The sequence below is a fragment of the Mobula birostris genome, chromosome 22 (genome assembly GCF_030028105.1).
Source record: "Mobula birostris isolate sMobBir1 chromosome 22, sMobBir1.hap1, whole genome shotgun sequence".
Classification (NCBI taxonomy): domain Eukaryota; kingdom Metazoa; phylum Chordata; class Chondrichthyes; order Myliobatiformes; family Myliobatidae; genus Mobula; species Mobula birostris.
This window is the reverse complement of record NC_092391.1, coordinates 14762005-14784591: the sequence shown is the minus strand read 5'-3', so window position 1 is coordinate 14784591 and position 22587 is coordinate 14762005. Positions and strand designations below refer to the sequence as shown.

General features: G+C 43.2%; 1 protein-coding gene across 1 annotated transcript; it reads right to left on the bottom strand.

Moving 5' to 3' along the window:
• Positions 1-537: 537 nt before the first annotated feature.
• Positions 538-21181, bottom strand: LOC140186153 (torsin-1A-like). Its single transcript, XM_072240074.1, has 5 exons — positions 20980-21181; positions 13208-13473; positions 10084-10259; positions 6186-6313; positions 538-4229 (listed from the first exon to the last, which is right to left on the bottom strand). The coding sequence occupies exons 1-5, from the start codon at positions 21128-21130 to the stop codon at positions 3985-3987; spliced, it is 966 nt and encodes a 321-aa protein (XP_072096175.1). The 5' UTR covers positions 21131-21181; the 3' UTR covers positions 538-3984.
• Between the last annotated feature and the right edge of the window lie 1406 nt (positions 21182-22587).

Here is a 22587-nt window from a genome sequence, read left to right as displayed (position 1 = left end):
TCAACCCATGGCCTAGCCGCTGACGGACCTGGACCTCCAGGCTCAAATTCCAGGTGTGTTGACTGACCAGCCCTTGTGACTCCCTTGGTCCACTTTGTCCATAATGACCAAGAAATCTATCCAAGCTAATCCCATGTGCCTGGATTTGGCCTATATCCCCCTAAATCTTTTCTATCCATCCATCTCTCTAAATGCCTTTTAAACATTGAAAGTGTACCCAGCTGGAGAGCATGTGAGTGAAAAAGTGGCCTCCCAAGTCAACGTCATCATTACGCCGTGTCATATAACCTGGGCAAACAATCATTATTCTTGGCAAGATTTTCTACAGATTTATTGATTTCTCCTGGTAAACAAAATTCGCCCCCCCGCCCCCCCCCCGCTATTCCACTCAGACCTTTTACCTGTCCCCCCTGGGTCCCCTCCTCCTTCCTTTTCTCCTATGGTCCACTCTCTTCTCCTATCAGATTCCTTCTTCTCCAGCCACCTGGCTTCACCTATCACCATCCAGGTAGCCTCCCTCCCCTCCTCTCCTTCACCTTTTTATTCTGGCGTCTTCCCCCTTTCTTCTCAGTCCTGAAACGTTGACTATCTATTCACGTCCATAGATGCTGCCTGACCTGCTAAGTTCGCGCGTGCGCGCTTTTGTGTGTGTGTGTGTGTGTGTGTGTCTCTCTCTCTATCACCTTTTTCTGAGCAGTGTCTTTACAAGACGGCTGATCCCAGCCATTATGCACCAGCAGCTCATTTGACCATCCATCACCTGCTCGCGTGGCTAAGCAGGTGCTACACCTTGCCCAAGGGTGACCTGCAGGTTATCAAAGTGATACACCTCCTTTGGTAGAGACACATCTCCACCCCTCAAATACCTTTAAAATTTAAGGTGAGAGAGAAAGTTTTAAGTCCTCTTGTTTTAGACTCTCCTGTGTTGGGAAAAAGACAGTGGCCATCCACTTTGCTCTGCCCTTCATGATTTTATAAACACCTATGAGATCACACTTCAACTCGCATAGTTAGAAACTCAACAAATTCTTGCACGGATTCCTCAAACAATAAAACAAACTGGCATTTAAATTATTTTATAAAAAGAGTATTGCACGATGACTATTTAAAAATTACTTATAAATGTAAGCATGCCAATACAAGGGCAGAAGATGATTGACTTTTACTGATTCCTCCTATTGGCATAAACTCACTCAAAATATAAAGGATCTGAAAAATGAAAGTATTAAACAGAACCATTTCAGAATGTACAAACATATAACATATTAGAGTATACACATTCAGATTTAGTTTTTTTTAAACCATCTAGTATCACAGAAATTGTCATTTTACTGAAAAAAAGCAGCTATTCAGATTTACATTAGAGTAAGGTGAACACCAGCTCCACCACAGATGGTCCAAAGCCCAGCTGTGAAAGGTAAATTGTTAGTCACCCCATCCCACTGAAAAAAACCAATGCTATAGAAACACCAATAGAAGCTCCAAAGACTGGGAGAGGAACGATCTTTAAAAGTGGGCTACACCTGGGGACAACTTGAAAACCTGTCCCAGGACAAAGGACTCTGACGAGCTGCTGTCAGCGGCCCATGCCCCTGTAGGGGAGATAGGCTTCATAAAAATGTGAGCTCCAATTATGAATAATCACTTTGAGAGTATTATACACTGGGCACCAAGTATTTCGTAACTGTTTAAAAGGAAGATTAACCTGACTGGTCTAAGTTGGTCATACCTGCCACGTGTGGCAAGAGAAAACACATCCAGCTTATGAAGAAGCCACAAAAGAAGTGGAAAGAGAACCTTATTCGGCCACAATACAGAGGTGTTCACTATCATATGCCACTTCCCAAGGTAAGGGCGCACACACAAATACACTGAAGATCATTATATCAACAAAACTGCAACCTTAAAATAAGTACCTTGAACTGCCACTGTTGATGTGCCAATACTGGGTGGCAAATATTTCTGCTACATTTTGGAATATAAAGTACACCTGATTGGAAACGGATAGCTAGGAATGTGTGTGTTATGATCGACTTCTGTCAAAGCATCACAATGTGTTATGGAGCGGGCAGGGACAAACATGTAACTGGAGCTTCTCATCTTCACGAGCTTAGTGGACGAGAAAGCAACTCGTGGCAAATTGTTACACAATCTCTTGGAAAGGTAGTAGCTCTTGTGGGATTTGCTCACGCAAGCCTGCTCGATCTTCAGACAGGCCTCCCAAAACTACACTCTTCAATTGTCTCCTCATTCAGTCTCCCCCACCCCCCCGCCGTTATTCCTGTCCAGTTTTCAATCCCCTTCTGTGAAGCCTCTCCATCGTATCCCACTCCCAAAGTAAGGAATACTGACTGTCCTCATCACTCGCCATGTGAAAAATATAACTTCAAAACATTTCCCAGGTTTCACCTCAGTGGTACCAGTGGTTAGAAGCTACTGGAGCAATTAAATATCTGACAACCCATTGGCCGACGTCAGATTTCATCTATCTACAGGATAGAAATCCTTCATATTCAATGTACACATTCACTTTTGACATGAGCACAGATGACTGATTATTAAATGTACCACATAAAAATAATAACACTTGCCCAAAATTATTTCAATACTTGGATATTAAATAGTCTCCATGCAGGCTGTGGGTATATCTACACTCAATAATCTGGCTGCTAAGTTCCCAATTTTAGCAACATCAAATCAAGCCACATACCTCTCAATCTTACTATCTGCCCTCCAGGAAAAAGTACTTATGGGGACTTGAGAAATGGAGACTCAGGCCAATGCTCCAGGAACCCAAGTAGGTGGGTCTGTTCCTACCCTAGGATGTCCATAATCTTGTGGCAATGGTCAGAGATCAAAGATCTCTGTCCTCAAGATTTGGGCAGGACTCTGTGGATAGTGACTCTGTGTGCAACCATCTGCCAACTCACCGATATACACCCATGACTTTTCGTGCCATCTTACTGACCCCCATACAGTCTCACTGTTAACATCCCTCCACTTTCTCTGCGGGAACGGTAAACTGGGCAGGATTATATGTAAAACTAGCCTGCTGCTTGTACAGATGTTGTTTGGCCTGATGTTTGCTTCCAGCTTCGCTAGCTACCTCCTGGAGCAACAAGAGGTATCTCTGAAACTGGACTTAAAGCCAAGAGTATATCAAGTTACTTATACCAGATAGTAAATAGATTCTTCTCCCCTATACAATCTCACTGACATACAAGGAAGACTCTTATGCAAATATTTAAACTAATTTCCTTTGGAAGCCCAGTTTGTTTCAGATTTATAGCAACTGTTTATCTGGATGCCTGCTCAGGATCTCTTCCTAAAGAGCAATGCTACTTTATGTAATGCAGGCAATTACCAGTCTACACAAGCTGGCAGTCATATCCGCCTGCCTGATTGGACTAACCACTTCCAACTGAGGCAAGACTGATCATTAAGGAATTCAGGAACAGCTACACTGTTCCCTTCAGAGAAGGGAATCTTGCCTGTGTGTAACTGACCAGCCCCCATGAGGACCACACTGTGTGTGCTGGGGTCTGTGTACATTCTGCTTTCAACATCTGCAGAATCAAGTGTTTTTGAAATGTACCTCACTGGCTGGCAGCCCGTCAGAACATCCTGGAGACAGGGGTGAATCCACCTTGCATCATCCCATTCCTGAAAACCTGATTCAGGGTACAAACCAGGATTCTGATTTTGCATACACATTGCACCCCAGATTCTTAATGAATACAGGATATTCCATTTCTTTTTCCTGAACCAGTTAAACAATTTGATATATCAAATAATTTAAAAAATAAAGTAAACTTTCTAATTTTGAAAGTCAGGAATAAAGTCCTTAAAACAGGACATTAATTCAAAAGTTAAATGTAAATCACCAAATTATTTAGACTGACAAAGGACATGGTCTTCCCTTTCTATCGGCCAGGAAACAAAGGGGTCTCTGAAATATTGCCATGGATGTTTTGACAACATTCCTTATAAGCTGAAGTCCAGCTTGGTAGATACAGTCTTGCAGCCAGTTTGAGAAAACAGTTTCTCGTCCTCTGGGAAGAAGTTCATGGAGTTCACCACTTCTGCGATGATCTCTTTTCTAGGCTCGATCCCCCTGGAAATCATCTCGCTCTTCACGCACTCCTTCACATGTTTCTGCTTCAGGGGCAGAAATGGCACAAAATAATCGACTAGCTCTTCGTTTATGATGTCGGAATTCCAGAACCCACCTGGAAATAAACACAGATACACATTAAGCTAACAACTCAAGACCAAAGAAAACAAAAATCCACTGCACCGCTTGCAATGTCCAGGAGTAAATCAGCCATGTTTTAAGTGTAAAATAGTAGAAAAGGCTGCAGGTTAAAAATCAAAACCAAAGGCTTTTTAGCTGAATTCACATAGCATTTGAAGCATAACCATTGATCTGACAGTGCACCAGTCCATCATGCCACTGACGTTTAGGGCAGCAAAGAAGGTCCTCTATTTCTGTCTGTATAGGATTCTTCATTGCTGTTTCTGTAACAATTGATTTTTGACCAGTTAAGGGTGTTACCTCTGAGCTCAAACCCCGCTCCCCCCCCGAACCTGGAGGACCAGTGGACCACTCTGAGTCTGGCTTCTACCCTTTGACCTGTTTGACATGGATGTCCCAACCAAAAGCCAAAGCACAAGGCCCTGACTCCAGCCAACACAACTCATTGAGGCACACAAGCCTCCAAACCCAACGACAAGGTTGTGGTCCTCTTGGAGGATCAGACAATGCAATTTTCAGTAAATATCATCCAAGAACTTATGGCAATAAATAAAATCTGAGAATTTATGAAGGGCTATAAATTGGGATGTGAATATTGAAGGTTTCATGATATTTAGGAAAGTAGGAAAAAGTGGAGGAATGATGGTCTTTGTGAATGGTTAGATCTAGGCCCATTGCCCTCTCCCATCAGATTCCTCCTTCTTCAGCCCTTTATCCCATCCACCTATGACCTCCCAGCTTCTTACTTCATCTCCCCTCCCCCACACCCACCTACCCCCTCACATGCTCTCTCCCATCATCTACCAGCTTGTACCTGTCCCCCACTTATTTTGGATTATACTGTGGCGAAACCGGAGGTGACATCATCACATGCCGCGATATACCATAGACAATGAATTTACCTTTGTTATACTGTAACATAATTATCAACCTTAACTTTAACTAGAAAATAGTTACAAACAAATCATTTAAAGCGTAGACCCAACAAAGTCAAATAAATGCCTTAAGGGCAACACACTCTGCTTCTAATTGCTACATCAACTCATTTGGTCTCACCCGGAGACGTTTCCTTTATTCCCACCTGACTTCTATCCTATGGACAAGCTGCCTATTCCAGGCATCAGTCATTCTGACATAAATTGGGCAGGCTAAGCTTAAATCTGCTGGAATTTAGAAGAGGGATCGGATGGGGAGTGACAGGTTGCTGCCGATTCTCAAAAATAAAAGTGGCACTACAGACAGAAAGTAACATTGAAACATCAGCTGCTTGTCTCCCCTCACTGTGGGGGAAGTGATACCTCAAGGGAGGGAGACTGAGGGATGTCGAACTGTAGGGATGAACAGTAGGTTTTGATGGACTGTAGGTCAGCGTCTCTCTGTGGGCTTTGCTGTTGTTTGCACAGTGGGAGTGCTGATGCTGTCTGCTAGATGAGTGGGGGGGGGGAGTTTAATGCTGTTTGCTGCTGCTTGTATGTGGGAGCAGGAGGAGGCTTTAGGGCTCTTATGTTTTTCTGTTGTTCATTCTTTGGGGTTTTTCTTGTTTCGAGGATGTCTGCAAAGAGTAAGAATTTCAGGTTGTATATTGTATATATTCTGATATTAAATGAAACCATTGTATCCTGAGGGGCCTTCAGGGGCCCGATATAGGGGAAATGTTTTCTCTTGTGGGAGGAGAAATGGTCACTGTTTGACAATATATTATCACCTATTTAAGACAGAGATGAGGCCACATTTCTTTCCTCAATGTATCACTTTTTCTTGGAACTATCTTCCTCAAAAAAAAGTTCATGGAAAATAGGGAAGAATAAGGAGGTGTTATATGGTCAGCACAGACAGCAGAATGAATGCCTGTCTCTGGGTGATTCCACTCTTTCTCAGGGTTAATACTGGTGCCTGAGGAGGTCAAATGCCTTTTTACATAAAGACTTACTGTTTTTGTTATTGAAAACAGCACTGGAGATGTTGGACTCTAGATCTTCCAGCTGAATTTCTTCCCGGTCTTTGCCATTCTTCCAAAATTCCAGCACCATCTGATTGATCTGCTCGCCTCCTGCATTGCTGATTACAAGACACAATCACACACAGTGAGCTGAGTGCACACTCTCAATAGCTGTTTATGGCAGAGGCCACAAACACCCAGTCATAAACATAAACCGGGTTGTTAAGAGATTGGGGGGCGAAGACCAGATACGTGGCCCAAGGTCACATTGAAACATTTACAAAGAGTTACAGGGAGAGGTTGACCAGGCTAGCCTTATTCCTTGGAACAAAGGAGAAAGAGAGATGATTTTGTTGTGCATTTACTATTTCAGTTATATTGAAGTAATCTTGCATAGATATTGTTTAAGTATTCTTGTTCATTTAAATAATTAAGGGTTATATGTAAAAATGTTAATTGCATACATCATCACACTACGACATGATACGTGTGCACCTCGCTTAAACTCGAAGATAGACTCACATTATTGGACTTCCTTATCTTCCTTTGAATTAATTTAATGTTTTGAAGTTACAAAACATAACAATCTTATTTATTTATTGAGATACAGCATGAAAATAGGCCCTTGCAGCTTTTCGAGCCAGACCACCAAGCAAACCCTGATTTAATCTTGCCTAATCACATGACATTCACAATGACCAATTAACCTATCAAACAGTTTGTCTTTGGACTGTGGGAGGAAACTGGAGCACCTGCACACAAGCTTATAGAAGTGTTTAAAATTTATGAGAAACATAGATAAGGTGGATGGTAACAGGATTCCAAAAGGATTTCAAAACTAGTGGCCATAGATTAAGTGACGGAGGTGGGGGGGGGGGGGGAGGGAAGGAACGTCGATTCAGACCGTGAGAGGCCTGCATCGGGCATTTTCATGCCTTACAAGGCGCAGATTGGAAGTCTGTGTGGGGCGCCACTCCTCGCACAGACTAGAGCAATGTATGATTAAGTGCCTTGCTCAAGGACACAAACACGCTGCCACAGCTGAGGCTCGAACTAGCGACCTTGAGGTAACTAGACGAACGCCTTAACCACTTGGCCACGTGCCCAACACAAAATACCAGAATTCAGAGGGGGAAGATTTAAAAAGGACATTAAGTTCAAAGTTCAAAATAAATTTATTATCTAAGTACATATATGTCGCCAAATATTTCATGAAATTCATTTTTGCAGGCATTCACAGTAGAACAGAGAAGTACAATGGAAATGAAGAACTACACACAAAGCCTGACAAATTGTGCAAAATACAAAATGAAACAAAGATAGACAGACAGATAGATAGACCATACAGAGAACATGAGTTGTAGAGCCCTTGAAGCTCAATCAGAGTTGTGTTCAGCGATCGGTTCAGTGTTGTGGTGAGTGAAGATGAAGAACAATGTTTTCATGCAGAGGACAGTCATCAAGATCTTATTCAACTGGTTGGTTCTGAGATATTTCATTAGTGAAAAGTTAATGAGCCCAAAGACACAGAGTAGAACTTACAGGCTGCTGAAGTACCCTGTACTGAGCTCAGAAGGGATTCTGAGCAGTCTCTAATCCTCTGCCACCAGGTTCGTGTTTCTAGTTGTTGGATTAGGGTGAAGAATTATTATTTTTCTAGTAATTTTCCTTGTAGTTTAGCTTTTTTCCGCTTGTATTTTTACATATAATCCCCTTTGTCATTGTTCAGTAAACCTAGTAATTGTAGTATAGCTGATCCTGTAATTTTTTTTTAGAAGCTTCTCAGTTTTTCTGGAGCAGATGTGATGCCACTTGATTCTGGTATTTTATAGGTTAATTGTTATCACTGAAATGTTGTTTATGTCTAGACTGAGTATCAGACAGCACGACTTTGAGTTAGTCTTTTAATTGTTTGCTATTGTAACACTTAATAGAACAACTGGAACCATCAAGTTTTATAACTCATTGTTGTCTTCCAAAGAACCTCTGATCAATATCACCAGATCCAACGTAGCGTAACATTTAAAACACATTTTATATGTGATCTGGCCGTTTCCAAATGCAGTTTTCCGAGTTTGTGAAGACTACATTTTGAATCACCACAGGAATAAGTCAACAATCAGTAGCTTTTAATATTTACTGTGGTAAAACTGAAAAGATGGTCAAGAATGTTGCCAGAACTACAGGGCCTGAGTTATAAAGAGAGGTTCATCATGCTGGTCTTGTTCAATGGGACACAGGAGGATGAGGGGTGATCTTATAGGAATCTTTAAAATTATGACAGCATAGGTAAGGTAGATGGTAACAGTCTTTTCTCCAGGGGTATCAGAGTTCAAAATTAGGGGACATATTTTTAGGGTGAAAGGAGAAAGATTTAAACGGGACATGAAGGGCGGCTTTTTTCACGCAGAGGGTGGTGATGGTATGGAGTCAGCTGCAAGAAGTGGTTGAGCATAGTATGATAATTTAAAAAGCTCTCGGGGAAGTAGATGTAGGGGTGAACTTAGAGAGAAATGGGCCAAATGCAGGAAATTGGGACTATGGGTTGGGTACCAAGGTCGGCCACACACCCATTGGGGCAAGGGGCCTGTATGTGTGCTGTACTTGTCTCCGAACATAGAACAGCTCAGTACAGGCCCTTCAGCCCACAATGCTGTGCTGACCTTTAAACCTACTCTAAAATCAATCTAACCCTTCCCTCTTGTATGGCTCTCCATTTTACTACTATCCATGAGCCTAAGAGTTTCTTAAATCTCCTAATGCATCTGCCTCTAGCACCACCCCAGCAGCGCGTTCCACACAGGCAGCACTCTCTGCATAAAGAACTTGCCTCCCTACACATCCCCACACACTTACTTCCCTCCAATCACCATGAAATTATGCCTCTTTGTATTGCCCATTTCCAACCTGGGGAAAATAAATCTTTGGCTATCCACACAATCTATGCCTTTTATCACCTTGTACACCTCTAATAAGTGACCTCTCATCATCCTTCGCTCTAAAGAGAAAAGCCCCAGCTTGCTCAACTTGTCTCCATAAGACACGCCTCGAGTCCATGCTGCGTCCTGGTAAAATCCATTAGCAGGATTAACATGCAATGCAGCATCAGCTGTTATAAAATCAAATCTCAGGGTTGTATATGGTGACATACACGTACTTTGATAATACATATACTCTGCAAAGAACTGCTAAATACCATTAAAAAAGTAACACTAGTGAAGGTGTATAAATCACACCAGAGGGCACAGCCTCAGAATAGAGGGACGTCCCTTTAGAACAGAGATGAGGGGGAATTTCTTTAGCCAGTGGGTGGTGAATCTGTGGAATTCATTGCCACAGACGGCTGTGAAGGCCAGGTCACTGGGTATATTTAAATCATAGGGTTGATAGGTTCTTGATTAGTAAAGGCATCAAAGGTTACGGGAAGAAGGCAGGAGAATGGGGTTGAGAGGGATAATAAATCAGCCATGACTGAATGGTGGAGCAGACTCAATGGGCTGAATGGCCTAATTCTGCTCCTACGTCTTATGGTCTTATAAAATATTTACCGTAATTATTCCAGAAAAAGCAAACAATAGGAAAGGCTGGTGCTCTTTCCTTAGGATTGAGGTGGTTAAGGACTGACTGGATTAATCCCTTGAAGGTTAAATGTTTTCCTCTGTGCTTTAGAATTTTGTTAATATTGGGTTATGGTAAGTTCGCAGCACTTAAGAGACGTGGAAGGGTCATAGAATACAACAGCAAAGAAACAGGCCCTTTGGTCCATTTAGTCTGTACTGAAATATTAATCTGACTAGTCCATCGACATGCACCCAGACCACAGCCCTCTCATCCACGTACCTATCCAAATTTCTCTTAAATGTTTGAAATCAAACCCACATCAACTTACCTTATAAAAATAAATATTGCCTTCCGATAATTTGTTCCATACATAACGTGTGAGTTTCCCAAGAAAGGTTTGATCGCATCGATTAGACCAGGATGCATTTTATCCATTTCATCAAAGATAAACACTGATCTGCTGCAGTCGCTCAGGTTACCGGCGATCCAAGTCTTCAGCTGCTCCTGAGAGTGTAAAATGAAGCAAACGTTTACAATACTGCATTGGCCAGTGAGCAGTAACTAGGGCAAGGAAACATGACCCCCTGTAATCAGATGAATATACAGAAAACCAGGTCATTTCTCTCACATCAAGCCAGTCTAACAGACAGAAACTACGCTGAATTCTCCCAAACTTCAGAGGGAAAAAAAACGTTAATGTAATAGGTGAAGGATAGGCAGATATAAAATGTGTACATAAAATCCATTAAAAAAGATTAGCTTCATTTGTCACATGTAGAGTACTGTGCAAAAGTCTTAAGCTTGGGTGCCTAAGGCTTTTGCACAATACTGTATTTGCCAACGCGGAGGGGAGAGTGAGTTTGTAAATCAGGCGGGAGCAAAGGATGTTTGGAATGGCGAGGGGGGAGCACCACGGGAGGGGTGTGGGACAGGTGGCAGAGAAGGAATGCTAGGGGTGGGGGTGGCACAGGTGCAGACACGTCTAGCCCTGAGACACCAGGCAAGGACATTTCATTCCAAGCAACTGGTTTATTAATTGTTACAGAGCATCTCTGGTGCTCCCGCACATTCCCCTCTCCTTTCCCCTTTTCCCAAACATGATTCCCCTCTCTTTGCCCCCTTCCCACTCTCAGTCCACAACAGAGACCCATATCAGAATCAGGTTTATCATCACTCACATGTCAAGAAATTTGTTTTTATATATATTATACACACACACAGATATATATATCCTGTACAGTGAAATGTATAGTGAAATACAATGTCTTTGTGTCAAATCAATTCAGCATGCCTCTGGAACCAACACAGCATGCTCATTACTTACTAACCCTAACCTGTATGTCTTTGGAATTTGGGAGGAAACGGGAGGAAACTGGAGCACCTGGAGGAAACCCACGCAGTCACAAGGAGAACGTACAAACTCCTTACAGACAAGCAGCAGGAATCAAACACTCTCACAGCCGTCACTGTAAAGGGGTGCGCTAACTGTACGCTATCATGCCGCCCTCATTTACTTTATTACAGTACGGTGATTGTTCTGGATTATTCGGGAGCTATGGAATTATGTGAATATTGCAGATATTAATTCAAATAAGCAGTCTTCAATTCTTACTGTAAATTGCAATCCAATAACCAGTCTGAAGTTAAAAGGAGGCTTGCAAACAAACAGCAATATCTACAGTACACAGACTGCTGGCCCACAGCAAGGGTTTGGCCGCTAGTTGGGTTTGCAAAGTGAAGTGACCATGAGATGTTCTTGCATCAGCCAAACCTAAGACAATGGGGTTAGCTGAATTGGCCTGCGTCAAACCCGGCAACTACGGGCTAAGTTACTTTGCACCCTTCTTCCAGGCATCAAGGAGGTCAGCCAGACCAAACAAAATTTTGTCACCTAACTTATCAAAGATGGTCATAAGGTTGTTTACTCCAGCAATAACTGGGATATTTGTATACTCAGAGAAGCCCTCACAACACTAATCTTGCACATGTGATTCTCTGTCCTCAGAAGCTTTCTGATAATGTGTGAATTATTTTGTCGCAACTGTAGTGTATTATTACTGAAATATTAAAGGAGGGGAGGAGAAGATGGCGGCGCGACGCAGCGTGCGCGGCCGCTCCAGAATGATATTGGTATTTGTAAGTAGGTACCATGCACAATCCTGATTTGATGGAGACAGACTTGAGAAGCACGGAGGAACATCTGGTGAAACTTCTGAAATGACCGCTTCACTGCCACTGCTACTGTGCGATCGAGAATCTCCGGAGGGGAAGGCCCCAAATCCTCGGCTTTGCCTATTGCTTGGCGGCCGGGGTCGGGGTCGAAGCGCTCGGCAGAGATGGTGCTTGGTGCTCGGTGTCGGAGGGCTGGTCGGAGGCTCAAAGTTTTCGGACGGACTCAAGAGGCGGCTGTAGTTGGGTACTTCCAGGGTGCTGCATTGGCAAGTTTGCGGTGCTGGAAGTTCATGGCAGGGAGCATTTTTCTTCCTTCTACCATCTGTGTGAGATAATGGGACTTTCGAGAGACTCTGATACTTTTACCGTGCCCATGGTCTGTTCTTTATCAAATTACGGTATTGCTTTGCACTGTTGTAACTATACATTATAATTATGTGGTTTTTGTCAGTTTTTCAGTCTTGGTTTGTCTTGTGTTTCTGTGATATCATACTGGAGGAACATAGTATCATTTCTTAATGTATGCATTACTAAATGACAATAAAACAGTCCTCATAATCTAATCTAATCTAAAATATTTGAGTAAAATGTACTGTACTAGAAAGGAATTATTGGTCAGACATAAAATATTGAAGTAAACAATGTCATTGTAACTAAGGAAATTCTATTGAATCACTGACTGTTACCTTTGATTTTAAGGGTACAACACTATGATGTACTGAGAGTTTGGGAGGGTCTCCAGGAGAGTGTCTGCTTGTTGCGATGAATAAAAACTTTTATATCCCACCAGCTTCTCCAGTGACTTAGTCACAGTCACAATGGCGTCCCTAGCAGTCACCTATTCACCAGATTGTCATCAGGGAGACGCTACAATTCCATTGCCACCAGGACTCCAAAGGTTCTTTCCTGTAGCCATCCAGCTTCTCAACAAAACTCACTGAGAAGGTACCTAATAAAGTGGCCACCGAGTGTACTTCAGGAGTGCTCGTGACGGTGTTAGTCTTTGTAAAAAGCCTGTTAGAAACACTTCAGGGGAGGCTTGATCGTGTTATGTGAGCCTCCGAGACAACAGGGCAGTGCAGGACTGGGTAGCCAGCCAGGCAAATATACTACTTTAACTCGTACAACATAACTTTCACTTCTGATGGTACATGGTCCACTGCAGTACGAGAGCAGGGAACACAAAGGAATACTGCTGAAATAACATCAAAGATTACCAACCCAACAACCTAACTACTTTGGCCATAATGACCAGCCATAAGTGTATAAACAACCCTCACCTTGTACAAATGGAGCTGGCCAGCATGGGGAAAGTGTAAGGTGGGCACAAACTGGTGCACGTAGATACTTTTCATTCCTTTCCGGTACAAATTCCTCATCAACAATGAGGTGACGTAGCTTTTCCCAGTCCCCGACCAGCCATGGAATGACAACACAAGCGGCTTCAGTGGTGCCTGGTTTTCTGTAAACTTCTTAATGGCGCCAACAATCACCTCTCGGGCTACATGCTGCCCGTACACGTGACGGCACAGATCAAGTTCCAGACCTGGAGGGAAGAAGGGTTCACAAAGAATGTTAAATCCGGAGACTATATTTTATATATGCTCTGTGGCCACATTATTAGGCAAGCCTCTCACCTACTTGTCAATGCAAATAATCTGATCAGCCAACCATGTGGTAGCAACTCAACGCACAAAAGCATGCAGACATGGTCAAGAATTTCAGTTGTTCATACGAAACAGAATGGGGAAGAAATGTGACCTGTGACCTTGACTATGGAATGATTCTTGGTGCCAGATGGGGTGGTTTGAGTATCTCAAAAACTCCAGAACTCTTGGGATTTTTATGCGCAACAGTCTCTAAGGTTTACAAAGAATGCTGCAAAAATACAAAAAAACATCCAGTGAGTAACAGTTCTGTGGGCTTAATGAGAGAGGTCAGAGGAAAATGGTCAGGCTGGTTCAAGCTGATAGGAAGGTGGCAGTAACTCAAATAACCATGTTACAACAGCAGTGTGCTAAAGAACACAACATGTCAACCCTCAAAGAGGATGGTCTACAGCAGCAGCTGGTTCCATTCCTGTACCCAATAAAGCAGTTATTGAGTATACATTGTTAATCCATGTCACTATTAACAATTTAAAGATTAGCTTTATTTGTCACATGTACATCGAAACATACAGTGAAATGTGCTGCTCATGTCAACGACCGACATAGTACAAGGACGTGCTGGGGGCAGCCCGTAAATGTCGCCTTGCTTCTGGCACCAACATAGCAAGCCCACAACTTACCAACCCTAACCCATACGTGTTTGGAATGTGGGAGGAAACCCACGGGGTCACGGTGGGAATTGAATCTCGCTCTGCAAAGTGTTGGAGAAAATCAGCAGGTCAGGCAGCATCTATGGAAATGAATAAACATTTCAGGCCGAGACTCTTCTTCAGGTTTCAGGTCTCGGCCCAAAACTTCAACTGTGTATTCATTTCCATGGATGCTGCCAGACCTACTGAGTTCCCCCATCATTTTGCGTGTATGTGTGCTACTTGGACTTCCAGCATCGGCAGAATTTGTGTCTGCAAACTGTTTCTATTTTCTCATTTTTACATCCACACAGATATGCTGCAGCATGTTGTAATGAGTGCTTTTCACAAGAGTGTATCCCAGTACCCAAATATCAGAGGCTGAAGAATTTAGATACACAAAGCCATAAAAGGGATTTTGATCTAGCTTAGGCAGCTTATCTCGTGAGTAACTGCAGACTCTAGGTGTAATTCAGACCTTTGTTATAATCAGCTTCAATGGCCTTGAGATTGGGGGACAAGGTTCATTGTTCCTAATCACTGTGCAGTGAGTTGTGCTGGAAATGCATCGTGTAAAGGTCTGTGGCTGTTAACGTGACACTTCACCGTGCCAGCTGCAAGATCAGGGTTCAATTCCGGCCACTGTTTACGAGGAGTTTTTACGTTCTCCCCTGGACTGTATGGATCTAACCCTCCTAGAGCTCACGTTTCCTCCCACACTCCAAAGGCATACGACTTAGGGTTAGTAGGTTGTGGGCACGCTACGTTGGCACTGGAAGCCTGGCGACACTTGCGGGCTGCCTCCAGCACAATCCTCGCACTGTGTTGGTTGTTGATGTAAGTGACACATTTCACTGTGTGTTTCAGTGTACATGTGACGAACAAACTTAAACCTCCTTAAAAGCAAATGGTTTGGCCACTTGTGCACACACCAAAGAACACACATTGACTACAATACTTCCTGATTTCCTTTGGTTGAAACCACATCCCGTGAACATGTCAGGGGACTTGAAGCATTTTTGACCCCATGTTCAGAAAATGAGTGAAATGTTCTACTGTTCTGAGGGACAGAAGCTATGGATCGAATCCAGCCTGGACTTTCCCCAAGGGAGAGAAGCCATGGATCTAACACAGCCTGTAATCTCTCTGAGAGAGAAAATCCATGGATCTAACAGCCTGGACTCTCTCGAGGGAGAGAATCCATGGATCGAACACAGCCTGCACTCTGTCTGAGAGAGAGAAGCCATAGATCTAACCCAGACTGGACTCTCCCTGAGGGACAGAAGCCAGGGATCTAACCCAGCCTGGACTCTCCCTGAGAGAGAAAAGCCATGGGTCTAACCCAGACTGCACTCTCTCTGCGAGAGAGAAGCCATGGATCGAACCCAGACTGGACTCTTCTGCAAGGAGAGAAGCCATGGATCTAACCCAGCATGGGCTCTCCCCAAGGGAGAGAAGCCATGCATCTAACCCAGCATGGACTCTCCCTGAGGGAGAGAAGTCATGGATCTGACCCAGTCTGGATTATACACGAGTGCACTCCCACTCCTCGTGAGCAGATTTTAAAGTGCCACCAAACAGATCTTGCAAATACATCATTCATAAGCAATTGATCCAATTGACAAATATGGGGAGCAATAGAATAAGACTTTGAAATTTCTGTCAACGCACTCAAAATGCTGGAGGAGCTCAGCAGGTCAGGAATTACAGCATCTACCGCGGGGAATTAGCAGTCAATGTTTCAGACCAAGAGCCCAAAATGTCAACTGCTTATTCCCCTCCGTTGATGCATCCTGACTTGCCGAGCTCCTCCAACATTTTGTGTGTGTTGCTCAAGATTTCCAGCATCTGCAGAACCTCCTGTGTGTCTGAAATTTCTGCACAGTTGCTCCCTCTGCACTAATATTTGGGACTAGTCTCCAGTCTGGCAGAGTGGCCGTGCAGGAAGCTATTTTGCAACCAGCACCATCCCGTCCATCAGTCTCCCTGGTGTTCCTGTGCCTTGAGAAGCAAGAGTGCATTGAACATAAGAAAATAAAAAATAGGAGCAGGAGTCGGCCATCTGGCCCATTGAGCCTGCTCCCCCATACAATAGGATCATGGCTGATCTGACCATGGACCCATCACTACCTGCCTTTTCCACATAACTCTTAATTCCCCTACTAAGCAAAAATCTATCCAACCTTGTCGTAAATATATCTACTGAGGTAGGCTCCACCGCTTCACAGGGTCCGAATCTGACGGAGGCCAGAGGCCTGAGAAGTCTCGGGGTTAGAAGACGGTGTATGTATAGGAACGGGGCTTGTTTTGCTGTTGTTTTGTTGCTTGTTGTGTTCTGGTTTGTGTTGGTCCTCGAAGCATCGTAGGCACGCCATACTGGCACTGGTACATGCGGTGACACTTTGAGCTGTCCCAGCACAGCATCAGGCTGTGTTGGCTGTCAACACAAATGAAACAATTCACTGTGTTTCGATGTACACGTGATAAGCGAATGGATCTTGAAAGGTATTGAAATATTGAAATGTTTGTCTGAAGAACATGGATTCTTGGCCATGATTTCAGAAGAGTTCACAGTTTTTAGACAAATACGCTAATTTCTTGACCACAGAGGAGATTTACCTGGCGCTGCCTGGATTAGAGAGCGTGCTTTATGAGGATAGGTTGAGTGAGATAGGGCTTTTCTTTGAGTGAAGGAGGGAGGTAATTTGACAGAGGTATACAAAATGATAAGAGGCATAGGTCACATAGATTGCCAGACATCTTCTCCCAGGTCAGAGAAGATGGTGGCGCGCAGCTGTTCCGAATGATATCGATATGTGTAACTAGGGGTGCTATGCACAATCCGGATTTGATGGAGACAGCCCTGAGAAGTGCAGAGGAACATCTGGAGTAACTTCTGAAATGCCTGCTTCGCTGCCGTTGCTACTGTGCGATCGAGAATCTGCGGAGACGAAGGTCCCAAATCCTCGGCTTTGCGTATCGCCTGTTGCCGGGGCTGGGGTCGAAGCGCTCGGCAGAGATGGTGCTCGGTGTCGGACAGCTAGTCGGAGGCTCGGAGTTTTTCGGATGGACTTGGAGTTGGACTGTGCTCGGATGCTTCTGGGATACTGCATCGGCGAGTTGGCGGCGCTGGAGGTTTACCATCTGCATGAGATGATGGGACTTTTGAGAGACTTTGAGACTTTTACTGTGCCATGGTCTGTTCTTATCAAATTATGGTATTGCTTTGCACTGTTCTAACTATATGTTATAATTACGTGGTTTCTGTTAGCTTTTAAGTCGCTTTGTCATGTGTTTTTGTGATATCATTCTGGAAAAACATTTTATCATTTCTTAATGCATGCATTACTAAATGACAATAAAAGGGGACTGCGTGTCCTCATAATCATAAATGGCTAATACGATGGGGCACAATTTTAAGGTGATTGGAGGAAAGTATGGGGGGGGGAATGCCAGAGGTAAGTTTTATAGACAGAGTTGTGAGTGTGTGGAAGATGCTGCCAAGGGTGGTGGTAGAGGCAGACACATTAGGGGCATTTAAGAGACTCTTAGATTGGCACATAGATGATAAAAAAAATGGAGGGCTATGTAGTAGAGAAAGGTTAGATTGATCTTGGGTCATAATAATATCATGGGCCAAAGGACCTGTACTGTGCTGTAATGTTCTAACTTCACCATTTCCCAGCCACCCACATCAGAATATCTACCCTATTCATTTTGCACCCCCAGCATCAAGCAGACACACTGCAGACTACCGAGTCCCAACAACATTTCGCTGGGGCCCCACACAACAGTTACCCATTTTCGAGGCTGGCCTGTTCTATGACGTCCGCAACAGAAGGACACTGTGATAAGATGCTTAGGAGAACCTTATGAAAAAGCAGGTAGTAAATTCAGTGCAGCAAATTACCGTCCCATTTGTGTTCCCTCAATCAGTAAAAGTGAGTAACCGCCACTCATCAATCTCTCTTACAGTCTCCAGAATTTTCTCTGGCTTTGATTCAGAAGCAGATGAATTCTACAACAGAGGAAAACGGCTCTTAAAGATCACTACACCAAGGAACTGTATCAATACCAAGGTCATTTAGAGACAAAGGACAGAGCTCCCAAAATCTGAAGGGAAATCTTGTGGATGACACATACCAGTCACTGGATCCAATTCATCGCTACAAGATTTCTTCAAGAAAGAGTTCTAAGCCAGTTCATTAATTATTACGAAGTCAGGACAATTTGTCATATTTAAATTCTGGTTCATAAACAAACTAAGCAGATCCTGCTAACTATTCCTGACCCTAAATAACACCACTGAACTTCTTACTAGTAACATTAGAGATTTGGACTTATTTATCACTTGTACATCAAAACATACGGTGAAATGTGTCATTTTCATTAACAACCAACGCACCCAAGGATGTGCTGGGGGCAGCCTGCAATAGTTGCCTCATATTCCAGCACCAAAATAGCATCCCCACATTATCAGAGTTAGGCATTGACCAGCAGCTTAAATGGAACCACTGCATCAATTTGGCCCTTTAAAATTAAATCACTAATGTCGGCTCAAACCAGGGATGAGAGGAAATAGCAACAAGGACCCTCAAAACTCCCAGCAACATTCAGAATCAGTCTGCTGGGTGGGTACCCCTTCCACTACCATTCTACTCTGTGGCTGTACACTATCAACAGAACAGAGGAGATCTGAGATCAGATGCAGATTCATTTACTTATCACCTGTGCAACAAAGCATAGAGTGAAATGCCTCATTTGCGTTAATAACCAACACAACTTAAGGATGCGCTGGGGGCAGCCTGCACACATCACCACACATTCAACACCGCATGTTCCACAAAATAACACAAGCAGCAACAACAAAACTAAGCAAGACAGCAATGGCAAAATAAGCCCCTTCCCCATCCCTCCCATCAACCTATCATCTCACACACCCAAACACCTAATTTTTCCCAAAGATAGTGGAAAGCCTTTGGGGAAATCCAGAGACAGGTGATTTTACTGATGAACAATCACCCTTCAAACTGTTCTTTCTTTCTTTTTAAATCTTTTTATTGAATTAGTACACAAAAGGTAAACCATATAGGCACTAATACACTGTTGCAATATAACTTTACAAGAGATATTAATACACAAAAAGTTAGTATAAACAGTTCAGTTTAGATACAAATTAACAAGGTAATATAATAGTATACTAATTTTCATACATGTCAATAAGGAAAAGAAAAAAAAAACCAAAAAAAAACCCCCCCAAAAAAACCCACCGTGCAACTAATCTAAAAAGCAAAGCAAAGCAATGGGCTAACTAGGTATCAAGTAGAGTTAAACAACTTAAAACAATCACGTCCTCAAACCCGACCTCCATTAAAAACAGTTAAAAAGCAAGAAGGGAATGTAAATATAGACAGACAGAGAAAAAAAGTTACATTAAATGAAAATGTTGAATAAAAGATCTCCAGGTCTGTTCAAATTTAACCAAAAAATCATAGAGATTACTTCTAATTTTCTCCAAATTTAAACATAGTATCGTCTGGGAAAACCAAAAGAACGTAGTTGGAGCATTGTTCCAAACTGTTCTTATGGTCATATTATTGATAGAGCAGACCCAACTTTCTACCAAATTAATCCTCCACCCCAAAAAATCCTCCTTGCTATCTTCAGAAGTTTTCTGATGACTCTGCCATAGTTGGATGCATCAGCAAGGGAGATGAGGCTGAGTACAGGGCTACGGTAGGAGACTTCGTTACATGGTGTGAGCAGGATTATCTGCAGCTTAATGTGAAAAAGACTAAGGAGCTGGTGGTAGACCTGAGGAGGGCTAAGGCACCGGTAACCCCTGTTTCCATCAAGGGGGTCAGTGTGGACATGGTGGAGGATTACAAATGCCTGGGGATACGAATTGACAATAAACTGCACTGATCAAAGAACACTGAGGCTATCTACAAGAAGGGTCAGAGCCGTCTCTATTTCCTGAGGAGACTGAGGTCCTTTAACATCTGTCGGACGATGCTGAGGATGTTCTACAAGTCTGTGGTGGCCAGTGCTATCTTGTTTGCTGTTGTGTGCTGGGGCAGCAGGCTGAGGGTAGCAGACATTCGCAAGGCCAGTGATGTTGTGGGAATGAAACTGGACTCTCTCACGGTGGTGTCTGAAAAGAGGATGCTGTCCAAGTTGCATGCCATCTTGGACAATGTCTCCCATCCACTACATAATGTACTGGTTGGGCACAGGAGTACATTCAGCCAGAGACTCATTCCACCGAGATGCAACACAGAGCGTCATAGGAAGTCATTCCTGCCTGTGGCCATCAAACTTTACAACTCCTCCCTTGGAGGGTCAGACACCCTGAGCCAATAGGCCGGTCCTGGACTTACTTCCTGGCATAATTTACATATTATTATTTAATTATTTCTGGTTTTATATTGCTATATTTATACTCTGTTCTTGGTTGGTGCAACTGTAACGAAACCAAATTTCCCTCGGGATCAATAAAGTATGACTATGACTATGAAAAAAAACGATAGTCTTGAGAGTGGTATAAGTACTTATCTGCACCAAAGGAAGAATAAACTGCCTCATTACGATTCATTTTAAAAACAGTCCTAAAATTATTAGATGTTCATATAAAGTAAAAGCAACGGCTGAAGAAGCAAAGTATTTACATTTCACGTTTCCTTCCTGCTGTCAAGAGGATAACGGTGACCGACCGTCTCGGTCATAAATCCTTTTGGTTTAAAGACTACTTACTATCCAGTTTAGCCTGGAAGGCGCAGACGCAGGAGTCCGAGACTTTACAGTACATCGATCGGAAAGGGAAGGTCACCTCCCAGCACAGAACACCGGGAACGAAGGGGCAACAAAAGAACCAAAGCCCCAACTTCCACCTCCTCAGCTCCATAGCTTGACAAGTTGGCTTCGCGCCGCCTAATACGCGTACGCAGTCGCGGGGCCGGTCGCTCTCTATGACGTCACAGCCGCCCAGCGTCGCAATGACAACGATGAGCGGAAGTCGGTTCGTTGTCACTGAGGGGGCCCGTTCGCCCTTCGTTTTCTATCCCGCACAACAACAAAAAGACGAGCAATCGACCTGCTAGCAGCCATTTCGTCTAGAATTTACACTTAGAATTTATATGCAGTTGAATGGTGACTTTTGACCAACGTATTGGGCAACAACCTGCAAGGAAGGCAAAGGTTAACTGAAAGAAGTGGTCCCCGGTTAAGTGAAGGAATGGCCGGATTTTGAAACTCCACAGCCCTGTCACTTTTACTTGAAATGGTGGTAGATCATTCTAGAGCCACCGTGAGGAGGAGGTTTCAAGAACATCCCCAATTTAGTAACATGACTTGAGAAACTCAGTTACAGAGAAAGGTTGAATAGGTTAGGACTTTATTCCCTGGAGCGTAGAAGAATGAGGGGAGATTTGATAGAGGTATATAAAATTAAGGGTGAAGGGGGAAAAGTTTAAAGGGAACATTGGGGGGGCTTCTTCACACAGAGAGTGGTGGGAGTGTGGAATGAGCTGCCAGATGAAGTGGTAAATGCGGGCGCACTTTTAACATTTAAGAAAAACTTGGACAGGTACATGGATGAGAGGTATATGGAGGGATATGGTCCGTGTGCAGGTCAGTGGGACTAGGCAGAAAAATGGTTCGGCACAGCCAAGAAGGGCCAAAAGACCTGTTTCTGTACTGTAATGTTCTATGGTTCTATGCGGCTGAGGCAGCGGTTCCCCAAATTATTTTTAAGTTCCCAGACCATATCCCCAGCTCCCTTTTGAGATATCTACATAAAAGCTATAAAGAATATTGATTTACGATGCACAGTTAAAGAAAATAGGAACTGCAAATTCAAAGCAGTGACAAATAATTGTAAAAAATATTCAAATCTATTTAACACTGCAGAAAATTATTTAATTACAGTGAAACATTTTCATAATTTTCAGAGTGTGCATTAGAGTTCAACTATTCATATACACTTTTTTTTAGTGAGCGTCTATCGGAAGTTATGGGGGTAGTTCTAGTGCTCGCTTCTTTCTGGCTGATTTACCTTAGATTTAGCTTTGGGGGGTATGGGGGGGTGGTGGGAGGGGCTTCACTTTTTAGTTTTTTTTCTTCTTGGGCCACTTACATTACCGAAGTATTGGTCGCGTTCTCCTTCCCGTTATCTCTTGTTTGTTCCGTTCCCTTGCCGGGTTCGTGGGTCAATCCTATTGTCAATCCTTTTTTTTGCGGGTTGACTTTAGGGTTTATGGAGTCTACTATTAATTTTGTCTCTTGGAATACTAACGGTCTTAATCATCCAATAAAAAGGAAAAAAGTTTTTAAAGTATTCCAGAGACTTAAAGCACATGTTTT

What these genes read in the sequence shown, in the direction of transcription:
- LOC140186153 (XM_072240074.1), bottom strand. Translation starts at nt 21,130, where the DNA reads ATGGAGCTGAGGAGGTGGAAGTTGGGGCTTTGGTTCTTTTGTTGCCCC. An exon ending in GCCAGCTCCATTTGTACAAG is followed by an intron (nt 10,260 to 13,207) that starts GTGAGGGTTGTT and finishes TTACACTCTCAG; the next exon opens with GAGCAGCTGAAGACTTGGAT. An exon ending in TGTTTTCAATAACAAAAACA is followed by an intron (nt 4,230 to 6,185) that starts GTAAGTCTTTAT and finishes GTTTATTTCCAG; the next exon opens with GTGGGTTCTGGAATTCCGAC.